We start from the raw sequence: 14,766 nt of genomic DNA, 5'->3' as shown, positions 1-14,766 counted from the left end.
GTGTATATAAATAGACACATATGCACATGCTGTACACACACAAGTACATACAGAAACATACATGAAATGCATAAGATATGTGTGTAAATTGATTTCATGGAGTTGCACTTTAGAATTTTGCATTCCTTCAGGTTGCTTTTATAGAGATGTTCCCCTCTCTGCACCCCAGTTGCACTCCTGAAACTCCTAAGGTGTTAATACTGAGCACTTCAGAGAGTCAAGCCAAGCAAGCTGATTCAGGAATCAATCTAAATTTCAAACCCAGCAATGGCACAAACTCGGCACTTCTGTCCTGTTGCCTCCTGTGCCAGCCTGGATCACCCCTAATGTTAATGTTCCAACCTGTGGTCAACACTAAGATGCTTCAGAGAGTGAGGATTCAGCAAATGCAGGGCCATCCTCATCTCTGACACTAGAAAACTAGAATTACATGTAGAAAAGTTAGCTTTTTGTAATTTCCTTTTAAGACGGTATGCAGCCAGCTGAAAAAAATGAAAGCAGAACATAGGACACTGCATACATCCATTGTTACAGAAGTCATCTCTGAGTTAGCCATGGAAGTCATTCACATCATTCCAGTTCTGATCTTATTGCATCATTCAATTCACCTTTATTGCTTCCAGTGAGTATCTTCATGACCCGTATTTGAACAGCAATTCACTCAGTTTGTAAAAATTCAAATTTACAGTGGTCACTTGCCATAGCTCACCACACACACATGAATTCTCTCTCATCCTGTCTATTACGTGCTGAATGACAACTTTTATTCAAAAAGAAATCTGAGAAATAAGATATTACAGGCATTAATAAAACTTTGCAAAGATTGACATAATAGTCCCATAACCCTTTATTGAGTTGAAAATTAAGTGATCTTCAAACCTCTTATTACTGTAATAAAAAATCAAGTACTGTAAAATAACATTTAAGCCAGAGAAATTAGACTTGTAAATGAAGAAAATATGATTTTTCTTGCCAGGTAAATCTAACTGTTGTAGTTGTTGAAGCCTTTTTTTCCCCCTAATAATTAAGTCTGATAACGTCTAACAAGGATTTACAAGAAAAAACCCACCTATTTTATTTAAAAATAAATTTAGGTGATATCCAGTAACAAGTAGAAACTAAAGTTACTTTGAAAAGGATAACCGGACTAGAAACCACCAAGTGATCCGAGGGTCTGGGAACAGTTCACATCATTTCTTAACACCACTCTTAGTCACCTGTCACGTGGAGCCATTTCTCTCTTCCGAAGCTCTTGCAGGGCTGACTTTGGTGAGTCTGCCCAGCAGGTGGCTTTGCTCCTCTCCCAGGCATGTACAAACCCATCGGGTGAAGTTCCTTCACACAGAAAACCATCAGTGCTGCAGTAGAAAATTAGTGGCTACATTTAAGTCATTATTTGAAGCCCTCAGAGCTTCTAGAGCATCTCCTCTGGAAAACCCCATTTCCATAAGTCGTGCGACCTGGGAAAGAAATGAAGTAACACCACTTTAAAACCAGAGTTTTATTCACACTGTGTGCACATTAGTCAATGATGTCAGAAATCACTTTTCCATTGATCAAAGAACTATCTGGGACAGCATGCTTCAAAGCATTGCCACAGAGATGACCACTTTCCACCGCTTAGTTCAAAGCTGATTGCAGAAAATGCCACACCTGTATTTTCCTGGCTCATCCAGTTTTGAAAAAAGAGTAAAATCCAAAATCTGGTACCACACATGACAATTACAGTCTGACCTGGGGGCTTGCTGCTTTCAACAAGAACAAGATCTCAAGAAACCAACACTGACCAAATCACAGAATTATAGAGCAGATTGATGCCTTGAGAGGCTGACCTGGAACAGAGGCTAGACAATGTTAAAAGAATAAAGTAGATATTTGTTAAAATATTCAAAGGTTACACCTTGGGCAGTAGAAGAACCCAGCTGTGGCTACATCCAAAATGGATGACTGGTCATGAGTTTTCACACTTAAGTTTTGGTCCATTTACATATTAGGGTTAATTGTCCAATTACAGCTTCAGGTTATGAAGTTCCATCTTCCCAGATTTCTCTCCTCAATTCACTGTTTACACTTTTTGGGCCTGAAGCTGCAATGGTGTCCTTGGTTCTCAGGCTAAAAAAGGATTGTTTTATCTAACTGAACTGTGAAGAGAACTTGCTAACACTTTATATGAAGTTCAGAGTTATATACTAATGCAGTACAGAATCTGGAAAATATGAAAGCTAAAACTTAAGGTATCAAGATGTGAAAACCTATCCAGAATGAATCTTCAGCTCTTCTCCTTGAAAATATCTACTTCTCCAGAGGGCCTAAAAACCCCTCAAAACTATTTATTCCACGTATTGGGGTTTTTTTAATAAACCTTAAAGTTAGTCCTTAAGTAGAGGCAGTACAATACTTAAATTGGTTTAATAAAATCCTTGGAGGGCTTCTACATATATTCAAAAAAGCACTTTTTTTTTTGCCAAAAACTTCTGCAAAGCAAAAATCAATGACATCTGATGGAAGAATTACATGGAAAAAGGCACATTAAGATAGCGATTTTGTTAAATCAATAACCACTTGACCAGCCCTCTTTATAGTTTCCCATACTTGACACCTAACCTTTGTGCTCTGTGTTAACAGATATTCAAAGCACCACATGTAAAAAGGCAATACATGCATAACCAAATTTAATTTATAGTTAAATACCAATTTAAAGTACATTTAAAATCTACAGGTCTCACTTTGGTATGACTGAGTGTCACAATATAACTCATTCACTTTTATGATTAATCTTCCAGAAGTGGAAAAACAAGGTGTGGGAGGGCAGGGAATGGCATGTAAAAGTAACTGTGGCCACTGGCAGCATAAAGCATTCCTCAGCCTGCTTCAACGGGCCTTATGACAGACATGACAACTCCTGAACCTGAAAGTCGTGGGCTACAGAAGCTGCCAGAGAGCTACTGCTACTCCTCCTCTGCCTGCAGTGAGCCTGCAGCAGCAGAGTGAAGCAGGAACACAGAAGAGGCTGTACGCATCTCAAGAGGAATCTTCCCAGGGTGCAAGACCAATGTACAGCACTAGCACTGAAAGTATTTTTAAAAGAAAGTTGCCACCAAAAGCAGCTTTTCTTTCCTCTAAGACACCTCCAGAACTTTCAGTATTTTTAGTCATCTCTGCTTTGGTGACTTCCTGAGAAGTATACAACTGCCAGGTCTGCCCAGAGGAGTGAGTTCTCCTTTTCTTTATATAAATACACCACCACAACACATTTGAGAACAGCTACCTTGATTGTCAGAATATCAACATTACAATCCAGGGCAACATTTTTTCACATTCTTGTAGGGAAAGAAATGAATTGTTACTTTCGACCCTTCTGCAACAAGAGTTTAAATCCAAACTCGATTTTGTAAACTGTAACTCTTATTTTTCAGCTAAGATTGTGGTTTTTTATGAGAAAAAGCGCAGACAGTGGAATAAAAGCTAACCACAGAAACACACTTCAGAAGTAAAGTTTTTATTGCAGTTGCCATGAATTCTAACTTTAAGAAATGGTGGATGGAATTGCAACTTCCTATTTGCAGAAATATTCATCAAGGATCAGGGCGAATAGTAACAACAAAAACCTCTTTTCATCTGAGCGTATTTTAACCGCGGGAAATGAATTCAGCTCCAGGAAACTGAGTGTATAACTGGTAACAGAAACTAAAGGTGCTAAAACCCCACAAGAAATGCAGAGATTTTTGTACCAAAAGCATTACAAATGCTTACAAACTTTAATGTGATGAACAGATGAAATCCTTGCATTTTTGCCATTTTAAGACAGCTTGTGTTGTTATTAGTACAGTCTTCAATAAACAAAGGTGCTTTAATGACTTCTTCTTTGCAGGGTAACGAGAGAGCCTTGCAAGTGATAGCAATCAAGTGAGCCCTAGGTCCTCAGTGCATCAGAAAATGTAAGTGTATATTGCTTTCATAAGTCTGGGCCTAAACGTCTTGGGTAAGAATCCAACTAGTAACTATTTCATTAGTTTCAGCCCAAAAATAGAAGTCCCCATAAGTGGAATTTGTTATTAAAACAAATAAGTAAGCCAACACAGCAGGGAAATCTTTTGGTCCATCCCATATTGGCACTGAGTAGGCTTTCAGGACAACCAAAACTAAGTGTCTGGGTTTTGTCTCAGAAGATGCTTTTTGGTGTGGCGTTTTAATTTTCTTTTTGTTTGTTAGTTGAGGTTTTGTTGTTTTTTGGGAGGTTTTCTTGTTTGTTTGGTTTTTTCCCTTTCTAGATGTAGCCCAGGAGGTTTACAGTCAAAAGTGCAGTTAAAAGTTTTGAACACTTTGAATAATCTAACATCCAGTCAAAGCCAGAAATCAGATAATGGAAAAGACTTCTGTTTGGGACAAGCTGTTTAAAACTAAAAATTACAGTGCTGCTACCAAGTGTTGACTTAAAAAGGAAAAAGGGAAAGAAACATACTCTTGTTCAAGGGTAGCAGAGACCTTACACTATGAAATCGCCAATACAGCTAGTTACATGTAGGCTACAACCTGGAGAACTTGACTGCATGCAATAAATCCTGAATACAGGAATAAGACTAATCTTAAGTTCTTAAATTTCTGAGTAAATAATTGTCTCTTCTAAGAATAAAACTATCAACAAAAGTCTAGACATCTAAATCTATACTTGATAGAAAGGACATAAACTTCTCTGTGACATCAGTATAAGAAATCAGTCAACCACAATATTGTGGGAAACATCCAAGTTTTAGCCCAAGTGTGTTTTGCAGTCCACAGCTGGCATAACATTCTTATTTAAAAAAAACCAAAACGACTGAATCGGAAACTTAAGCTGGGGACTTCAGTGAAGATGATGTCTACATGAAAAATAACAAAATTTATTTATCATTCTTCTTTCTTTAAAACATTTATTTTATCAGATTTGAATAGTTTCCACTACTGAAACCACCAACATTTCAATACAAAGTACAAGCAGAAACACATAAAAACAGAAACTCCAAAGTAGCTCTGTAACTCTGGTTTGTATGGTAATGACACTCTCTCTGTATTGTGACCATTACCTTATATTCTAATTTTTGCTGTTATAGAAACCATTAGAGAAACTGTGTAAACAGATGATAAAAAATTAGTAGAGATTAATTCATAACCATTTTTACTGCCATTTTAAAATATAAAGTATTTACCTGCTCTTCAGAAACCTCTGTAGGTGGAGGTATGCCTTGTTCAGACGGGCGATGATCTTGATAATTTGCATTATGTCTATGACGTAAAGGAGGAAACAGTCTATTCCAGTTAATCATTCCACCCTGAAAGCAGACACTACTGTCAGTCTTTGTGAAAAGAGCTACAAATATTTTAAACAAAAAGATCATCTGTACCACATAATATGAAAGCAGATGTTTAAGTAAAGTACTTTATTTTAAGCAACAAAAACTATTGTAGTCTCCTATGAATTGGACTGATTACTGCTTTACCAGTTAACTGAAGTAATCACTGCAAACTAAGGAAAAGTGCTAATAGAAGGAGGAAAGGATGTTTCAGATCCATTGGGATAGATCTGGTTTACTACAATGCTAGGTTTCTGGGGCTGAAAGACAGCTGTCTTTACTAACAGGGGTTCACCTGGCAAGAGGTGCAACAGCAGGTTCTGCAAGTACTTTACAAAATTGATGCTGAGGTTAATGAGGGAAAAAGGGTACGAGAAATAAGTGAGGGGGGAAAAGCAAAAGGGGCTTTTCAGTGCATCAGTAAAATCACATCAGGAAACTCAGAATAAACCCAACATTTAGGACACCTGGGACTTCCATGCAAGTGACTACTTCTGTGACACTGGTGTGACTTGCAGACCCACCACATTTACCTAACTTCCGTGTATTAAATATTGTTGCAAAACCTGGCCATGTTCCAGTGTCAAAACATCTTGTAACTACATAGCAATAATGCAAACACACAGCAGTAACATAGGTATGGTGCAAATCACAGAACTGAAACTTCCTATTAACAACCAAGCTTCAACTCTTCTAATAGTAAGACATCTGGAACATAAAGAAGAAATACTAAAATACAAGCTTTATAATTGTCCAGAAATAATTAATCATCATGTCATTAGCTTAAATGGACATTTTTGAAGGGATTTTCTATCACACAAAGCCCATAGATCCTGTGAGTGGGTAAGAGCAAACCCCAATCTCTCTTTACTTTTTTTTTTTTTGTTGAAACATCTTTTGCAGTCTGGGTTGTTCTTTCCCTCCTCCCTGATCTCCCTGTTACTATGGAGAAGATCCCCCTCCCTTTCTGTATATATAGGACATGGCCTTCCTTCCTCTAGTTGCTCTATTTTAGTTCTATAATGCCGTTTCTCAGAAGGCCTTCCTCTTACGAGAGTTTCTTCTTTTCTTCTCTCAGAGTGCTCTTCCTGCCTTTATGTACCCTTAGAGCATTAAATACCCTCCGCTCAATCTGATCAGCAACAGCTAAATGTGCTCCTAGACCACAAAAAAAAAAAATTCATTCCAGCATTCCTGCCCTTTCCTTTGTTTCCTTCCTTGCTATCTAGAGGAGACTCATAGACCAGCCCAGACACCACAGGGGGCAGTACAATGGCACATTTAAAAAAGAATTTTGAAGAGTCATGAGACTTGAAACATCAGCTTGAGAAATAATCTAGTCCCTTCTATACTAGAGTACATTTTTCCCTGTGAAGATATAAAATAGTCAGAAGCAATAACCTGATTTCAAGACATAGATTCTGTTGTTAGTGAATTTGAATTAAAAAAAAATATGTGTCTACATTTCCCATACTGTATAATATATTTGCCTAACATTCATCAGGTTTTGACCAAAGGATTCTGTATAAGTCTCATGTTAGTCAAACATTTTTACATTTTTAGCGTAGCAAAAAGGAGAACTGGTTTGGAGCGTAAGCCCAAGAAGAAAGAGGGATCTCAGATGTTCCACTGACACCACTGCACTACATTGTGGTCTTGGGAAATCGTGTCCTGTACTTCCCCACATATAATTTCCCATAACTCAGAATTACACTGAGTTTTAATTCATTAACTTGGAATTTCTCACAGTCTACTAAGCTCTACAGTTCAGTGAGAGCACTGCACTAATACTGCTTTACCTGTTTTTAATATTTAGAGACTACTTGAGGAGGAGAAAGTAATGCTACCACAAGTCATTCACATTGAATTGGTAAAAATACTAACAGGACTATGACACATTCCTTTATAACCTTAAGTTATACACAGTAATGTATAGCAAATATAAAATCTACAATGTATATTAATTTACCTTTATCTCAGTGTCTCTGAAGACCGAAATAAATGTACCTTTCTAGCAGTGCCCTGAGCTTCAATACTGAGCTGCCTATTCCAGTTTGGTTTTGCATCCTCCCTGTCCTGGGCTCTCTCACCTACCACTACAGACAGACTTGTTTACTTCCTTACCTTAAGCTTACAATACAGTTTGCATTAACATACATAGAATTAATTATTTTCAATAAGAACTTAATAAACTACTTAATAAACTACAGATGTCGACTGAAGCACTCAGGAGAGTTTCGCAGAAGATCCCTTCCCAGAGAAAATAGACTAAACGGGTTAGGTCAAAATAGAGTGTTTCAACTACCTTTGGAAACTGTGATAAACATTATCTATCAGTTCTTAACTATATTAAGGAGGAATATATCCAACATTTAATGGTATGTGAATATTGATGCTTCGGATGAATCCTGACATTGTGGTCCACCTCTAATCTGTGTAATACTTTTAAACTGCAGCAAAAACAGGTGGATTAGTATCCTTTATCTTAACTGCAAGAAAATTGTTTCCCTTCACAGTCTTGCTTCCAATTAGATGACACACATCCACAAGGTCAGGCTCAAAAGAGCAGGGATTCAAGGAACTGCAGCAGGAACTATGGGACTGGTAATGTGCTCAGTCTCATAAAGGTAAGGAAAAACTGGGAGTGCAGCTAATGTCTTAAATCCACAGAAGATGGAAATCAAGGCTATGGATTTACAATAAGAATGGTGACTGTGCAAAGACCTTCAGACAGCCTTAGCTATCACAGCAGAAATACATGAAGATCTGTTTAAAATTGAGCCATACCAAGCACCAAATACTGTCTTAACATTAAGTAAATATCACAAATTCCAGTTTAAAAAATGCACAGAAGGAGATTTCCAGACCAATATTCATTCTTGCCTCACAGAAATTATTTTGCAGACCTCCCCTTTATCATTTTATGATAATTTCTGTACTGCAGTGGTTTTACACTGTGCTACCAGACTTACTGTGAGAAGTCAGGAAGATTTCATATGAAGATACCCAGTCTGATTAATTTATGTAAGTGATGCTTCTAAACCATCTGAGACTTCCTCCTGGGCAATCAGCAAATCGTATTTAAGCATTTCACATTATACTTGACTCTCAGCACCAGCACCCAACAGCACAGAGGAGCTCACACCAATCTACTCACTCTCCACAGAAGCCTTGTCTCAGATAATAGAGGTCTCTGAAGTGGTCCAAAATAATAAGCAGTGGGGATACTCCAGGGTCCACTATGTAAGCTCCTTTCCTGAGCAGCACTTTCAGTGACAAGTATGTGCCAGTTTAATCCATTTAATGAAATACAGGCAGTTCTTCTGTGATTCCAGTTGGCAGCTTGTTAGAAAAAGAATTAAATTTAACACTACATGGTTTGAGGGCTGAGACTTAACATGACCCAGGACTAGATAAGGAGGATGCCTTAAACCACTTACATCCAGAGCTAGATTCCACAACTGACGCACTTGGGGTATCTTGCACTGAGATGATCTCAGGCAATATTTTTCTTGGTCTTTATCTTTGGTGTCAGGGAGCAGCCAGCGCAAGTGTACTGCTAGAGAATGAGTGCACTGAAAAATCCTAGACTATGATTCATAAAGATGTTGTGCACAATTTGGTGCCTGGGCCCTTTTATCTGTTCACATCTTAGTCTTCAACAAGTTGTCAGGAAAAAGATTTGACAAAAGCACTGCTTCATTAATTATCTGACTAGAAGGGTGACAAGACAAACTGAAGAAAGCCTATAAACCTTTCTCCCCTCTTTAATCCTGTGCTGTAATTTTTTAGAAAAAGTCTGAAGTCTGATGGTTTAGCAGCACAGACTGGGTGAATCAGTTGATTTTAAGTTCTTTGTTACTTCCTGATAGGAGACAAACATTCCTGCAAGGAGACAAACATACCAAGGAAGTAATTTCAGTGGTCTCTAATAAATTACTATTGGAAATGGATTATGAGAACACTGGTGATGTTGGAACTTCCGTTACAGGAAGACAACAAATTCGTCACAAGTTTAGATGATCGAAGAATGAGATTTAAGAATGGATTGGTCTAAAGAAATGGGAAAATAGCAGCTCTTCATTACAGAAAAGGCTTTAAGGAAATGCCATATTGATGATTTACTCCTGGATAGCTGCCAAACCTTAACGTACAGAAGCTGTGCCTTCTGAGGTCACATCCTTGTTGTTTTTTTTCTTTTAGTGGTGCCTGGGACAATTCTGTTTACAAGAAAGAAATATCCTCCTTTCCTATAGAATAAGGAAGAAATATCTAGAGCTAGCAAATGTCTCTGATTGTACAGCCTGCTAACACCCTAGCTATGCCATTTCTTTTCAGATAAATCTCCTTCTCTGTTTTGAAAAACAGCTCAACATGTTTCCCACACGCATATCTGCCATGGCATATTTTGTAAAAGCACTTATCCAATGCTTGACAAAAAGAAGTGTTGTATTATGAACAATCAACAAATATCCAGTTACGCAGCTTTCAGATATGCATATATTTTAATTAGATTAATTTCAAAATAAATGAAAGAAAAGGCATTATAAAAATCCTCTTGAAAGTGATGCATGTGGTTAAGATATTTTGATAATGTTATCTCCTGTACATGGTTAAGGCCAACTAGTCATCTGTACAAACAGGAAACACCTCCTGATATGTCCTGTTCACCTTTTTCAACATAATAACCACAGTGGAAAAAAAAAAAAAGGAAATTGCTTTGCATTTCACCTTTTAAAGTTACATTTGTAAAATACCCACTCTGTATAGAAGCCTTTACTTAATAAAGACATAAATATTGTCTTACCTTTTTCATATAAAGCTACGTAAAAAAATTTACTGAAAACAAGAAACATTGACTTGCTTTTCTGGCATAAATTTTTCAACAATGTATTGACTCCAAATTCCACTTACTGATGATATAAACAAACAAACAAAAAAAAGCATAGCCTTGGATGACATGATATCTGCTGCCCTAAACATTGCATAAGAGAAAAATGGGGAAATTTCCAGTACACTTACTCAAAGTCTAGCCTCTTTTTCTGAGGATAAAACTCTTCTGGTTTTTTTGGTTCTTTGGGGAGACCTTTTTTTGTGTTTTGTTTTTCTCTTTAATAACTTCCCTCTTTTAAAGGGGAGTAGCAACATAACAGTATTACTGTTGTAAGCATTGTTCTTAACGACAGAAAATATTTTTCACCAAGTAAAGCACTCCAGCAATTTCTTATGATATTCTAATTTCCTGGAAATTTATCCTACAGACAAGACTATTCAGCCAAAAGGCTCTGTCTGCAGCTCTTAGTTTCTGCATCCTGAACTTTGATGCCTGCATTGTCCCTGAGGAGCTCATGTGTCACACAAGTTCAGAAATCCACATGTGGTCTTTTCTGAAGCCTGATCAGCTATTTCCTTTGAAATCTAGAAGGAACACCTTAATCTGGCTTCTGAAGCTGCCTGAGAGACAATGGAAGGGATTTCAGCACTGGCATGACACTGGGGGTGTCCAGTGTTCTGAATGCTGAAGGCAGGTCCACCAGCATGAGCATGGAATCTCTACTTAAGGAAATAATTTCAGTTCTGTTTTAGATATTTTGCACAGAACAGTCAGTTTTAAGCCTTAGCCCATGGCTCTTTGGATGCAGACTGGTGACACTGAACTGATATTAAAGCATGATGATCAGACAGATAATTCTTCACTCACCTCCTATGCAAAACCTTTTCAAAGAGTAGTAAGTAGAGACTGGAACTAAAGTGAGAAACCAGAGTTTTAAAATTGTTTTGATTTGACAAGCTGAGATAATAAACTCTTGGCACAAAGGAAACTCAAACCTAAATCCTCCAAAATACTACATAAGCACGTTCTTTAGTATATAAAAGGCTAGACTATGATGACACAGGGAAAAAAAGAGATTAGCATCCCATTCTGGGATGTGAAGGTTCAAGCTCTGTCTTAGGCTGCAAATAGGATTACCTTCCATTTATTAACATCTCGAAGTCAATATACAAGGTGTCATATGCAACACTTTGCACCTGTAGCACCTCTTAAGGTATCTGCCCTGATTTCAGCTGGGATAATTTCTTCTCAGTAACTAGCAGTGCTGTGTTTTGGATCCAGTATAATGTTGGTAACACACTGATATTTTGGGGTTTGCTAAGCTGCATTTCTCTTAAGTCAAGGACTATTTTTTGTATGTCTCATGCTCTGCCAGTGAGGAGGTACACAAAAAAAGGCTGGAAGGCTGCATAGCTGGGACAGGTGAACTGAAGAGGACAAAAGGACATTCCACACCACAGAACACCATGCCCAGTATATGAACTGTGGGTTAACCAAAAGGAGGGCTGATCCAGGTTAGCGAATGGGGTCTGGCCTCTCTCAGCCAGTGGTGAGAAATTGTATTGTGCATAACATGTTCGTGGGTTTTTAAAAACGCATTATTACTATTACTACTACTACTACTACTACTACTACTACTACTACTACTACTACTACTACTACTACTACTACTATATTTTACTTTGTTTTAATTATTACATTGTTCTTATCTCAACCTAGTTTTGATTCTCCTCACCACTTCGCCAGGGTGGCAGGGGGAGGTGAGAGTGGTTGTGGTGCTTACTTGCTGGCTGGACTTAAGCCACCACAGCAGCACAATAAGGAACAAAGAGTGGAACCAGCTTGCAGTTGTTACGTGCAAGTATCAGAGTTCAAACCAGAAAACCTGAATATTAAGGAGGACCATGTACTATCTGAACCACAGGCTTCTTTTTTACTATATGCTACGGAAAATGGCACTCTAGAAGAAGAAATGGCCTGTCAAGACTCTCTCAGTGCAGACTGGAAGGACAACACATGCAGACCTGGAATCCAATAATCGACAAAACAGATGCCTTATTTGCCCCATGTTCATTAGAAATGAAGGGACAGATACACCTAAAAAACCCCTGCCGTCTGTAAACAGGACTTAATCCAACAACAGTTAATTAAATACTCTGGAAATGTCTGGGGTGATTTACGTCATAAATTTTTTTATAAGAAATTGCCTCTGGTTAAATTGCCAGAGGAAGAATAGGAGAATGAAAATATTCTATTTCCCAAACAATTTATTTGCTTTGAAATAAAACAGTGTTTTGCTTTAGAAAGCTGTCCAAGCACTGCTTCTTTTGGGAAGATGATTACAAGTATTAAACCAAATTCAAAGACTATAGCTCAAAAGCCGAGTCAAAACAAAACAGAATTTCATAATTCCAGTCCAAGAGGAAAAATGACTGTTCAATATATGAGCAGGGTGCTACCACTGAGTAGGAGATAGAGAAAGTCAATCTTGTGATTGTGACAGCTGGCTGTTAATGGGACACACTCAGCTTATTCTAGTTGTACTCGTGTCTGTTGGCTCCAGTTTCTGTCAGTTTGTGGAATTGCCAACTTAAATTAAAAAGACAGAAATCGGAAGTTTCTGTGGTAGTCTGTAGAGGAAATAGTCATAAATTGTTCATTACCGAGATCAGGACTCTGGAAATTCAGCATTTTTAATTTTACACCTAGAATCCATGAAAGAAGTTATACAGCAAAATAATCCAGAATGTCTAACTAGCAGTGGGTTATCAGTTGCTGCAAATATATTATTGAAATGAAACTCTGTTTAAAAACAGAGTTCAGGCAAGTCAGTAGCATATGCAGTTTTTACATCCAATAAACTCTTGAAATAAATCCAAGTTTATTTTCAACAGAAAGAAAATAGTATTAAAAAATTACAGAGAATAACCAAGGCTTGAAAATGCCAGAAGAGCGCAAAAAAGCAAAGGATGAGTTCAAGACACACAGCTCTGAAGGAAAAGATACTGTTTTCTCTACAAAAATGGAAGTTGTTATTTCAAAATGTGTCCACACGTGTATACATTGGCATGCAGAGGAAGGGAAGAGTGATGGAATACGAGTCTAAATTTAGCCACAGTGATTACTGCTGCAGCATACCAGCTTCATTCATGAGCTGAAATGAATCTGTAAATCACTCACTGGTTAACACAATTCTTTAAAAATATGATGGCAAATCCTGTGCACACATACCCCATGAATTTAGGAACAAAAGCTTTTTTATCCTATTGCTACCCTACATATCACTGTCTTTGGAGTTTATGGAAGTGTTTCTAAAGGCAGTTTCTATTCAAATATATCACAAAAGCCCAAAGAAGCCTTAGTAACACAGACTGGTTGGAATGGAAACCTAATTAGATAAAAGACTTGGCTGAAAGTCTCACCCATTTATTCAGGTAAAGCAGTCTGGTAGTTTCCTTCCTGGCAATGATACATACATTTGAGGAACAAAACTGAAAAGCTGATTCCATCCAAAGTCCTGGCTGTGAAAGTAAGGGGTTTTGTGGACTTGGCAATGTATAAAGGTTGCAGAAGGTCTTAATGGCTCAAAATATCTGTTTGAAGGACTTCTTGTTGGTACTCAAACTTGTGAAGTTATTCAAGAAGACTTCATTGAAGTGCCACCTCAGTACCAGTAGAAGAGCTAAAAAATATGCCTGGGTCTAGTTCTTCACTTTGAAAAAGCAAAATTGGACTCTCTAGGAGTATATTCACTGGGGGATTTATTTTCTACTATCATGAGTGAGGATAACATTCCTGAGGAAGAATTCTTGAGCCAGGAAAATCTTGGCTCCATTAAAATATCTTTTTCCAAGGTCAGGAGTTTATTGCCTAGATATAACCAGAAGGCAAATTACCAATCTGGTCTCACAGTCCTTAGCTAACAAAATATGAAACTTGTAAATTGCTCAGGATATGAGGCTCCCCATAACAATAAAGACACTCAGTGTGCCTACCCACAGAACATCTCTCCTGTGTCCCAGGAGAAAGGTATCTAATGAATGAACAATTAAAGGAAGTCTCTTTGTTATACAACTCTGGTCTTTGCAAGCAGCAGAATCTCATATGTCCTGAAGATGAGATACACATATGAGATACCATGTGGTATGAATCTAAGGAGAGTCTGGCCTCAGTGAAAATTAAAGGCAGTTGGAAGAGAAGAACAAAAAGACAGGAGGGAAAAGACAATATAAGCTTGAAGTGGCAATATGGTAGAAAGGTAGTGAAATTAAGGTTTTCATACATGGCTGTAGGCTTGTTATAGTGTGAAGCAACCTGGTGAAGCTCTTCCCTGATCCAAGACACTTAAGAGAAGCCAAGAAGAAGACAATACAATGTCTTTAAGACACTCAGCAAAAATGCTCTGCAGATAAAAAACCCATTTTCCAAGATGAAGGGACTGAGGTTGATATACCATCCATCCCAAATGGGCACAGGGAGGAGTGCTCCAAGAAGTTATATTTAATGCCAACAGAAGGTGCTTCCCATCTTTATGCAACCATGCACCACCACCCATATAACAGTCTGTAGTGACATCAGAGTAGCCAATACCACCTAGGCACA

The 14,766-nt window shown here is 37.8% G+C and overlaps 1 protein-coding gene across 1 annotated transcript in view; it reads right to left on the bottom strand.

Moving 5' to 3' along the window:
* Nucleotides 1–579: 579 nt before the first annotated feature.
* UBAC2 (UBA domain containing 2) overlaps nucleotides 580–14,766 on the bottom strand; it is an 89,127-nt gene continuing 74,940 nt past the window's right edge. Inside the window, exons 8-9 of the mRNA XM_014873364.2 lie at nucleotides 5,187–5,309; nucleotides 580–1,460 (exon numbers count right to left, since the gene is read on the bottom strand). Of these exons, the coding sequence (XP_014728850.1) occupies nucleotides 1,353–1,460; nucleotides 5,187–5,309 (231 nt within the window). The 3' untranslated portion in view covers nucleotides 580–1,352. The remainder of the gene's footprint in view (nucleotides 1,461–5,186; nucleotides 5,310–14,766) is intronic.

Source organism: Sturnus vulgaris, chromosome 2 (assembly GCF_052056855.1).
Source record: "Sturnus vulgaris isolate bStuVul1 chromosome 2, bStuVul1.hap1, whole genome shotgun sequence".
NCBI lineage: Eukaryota > Metazoa > Chordata > Aves > Passeriformes > Sturnidae > Sturnus > Sturnus vulgaris.
The sequence above is the reverse complement of the archived record's forward strand: the minus strand, read 5'-3'. Positions and strand labels throughout refer to the sequence as shown.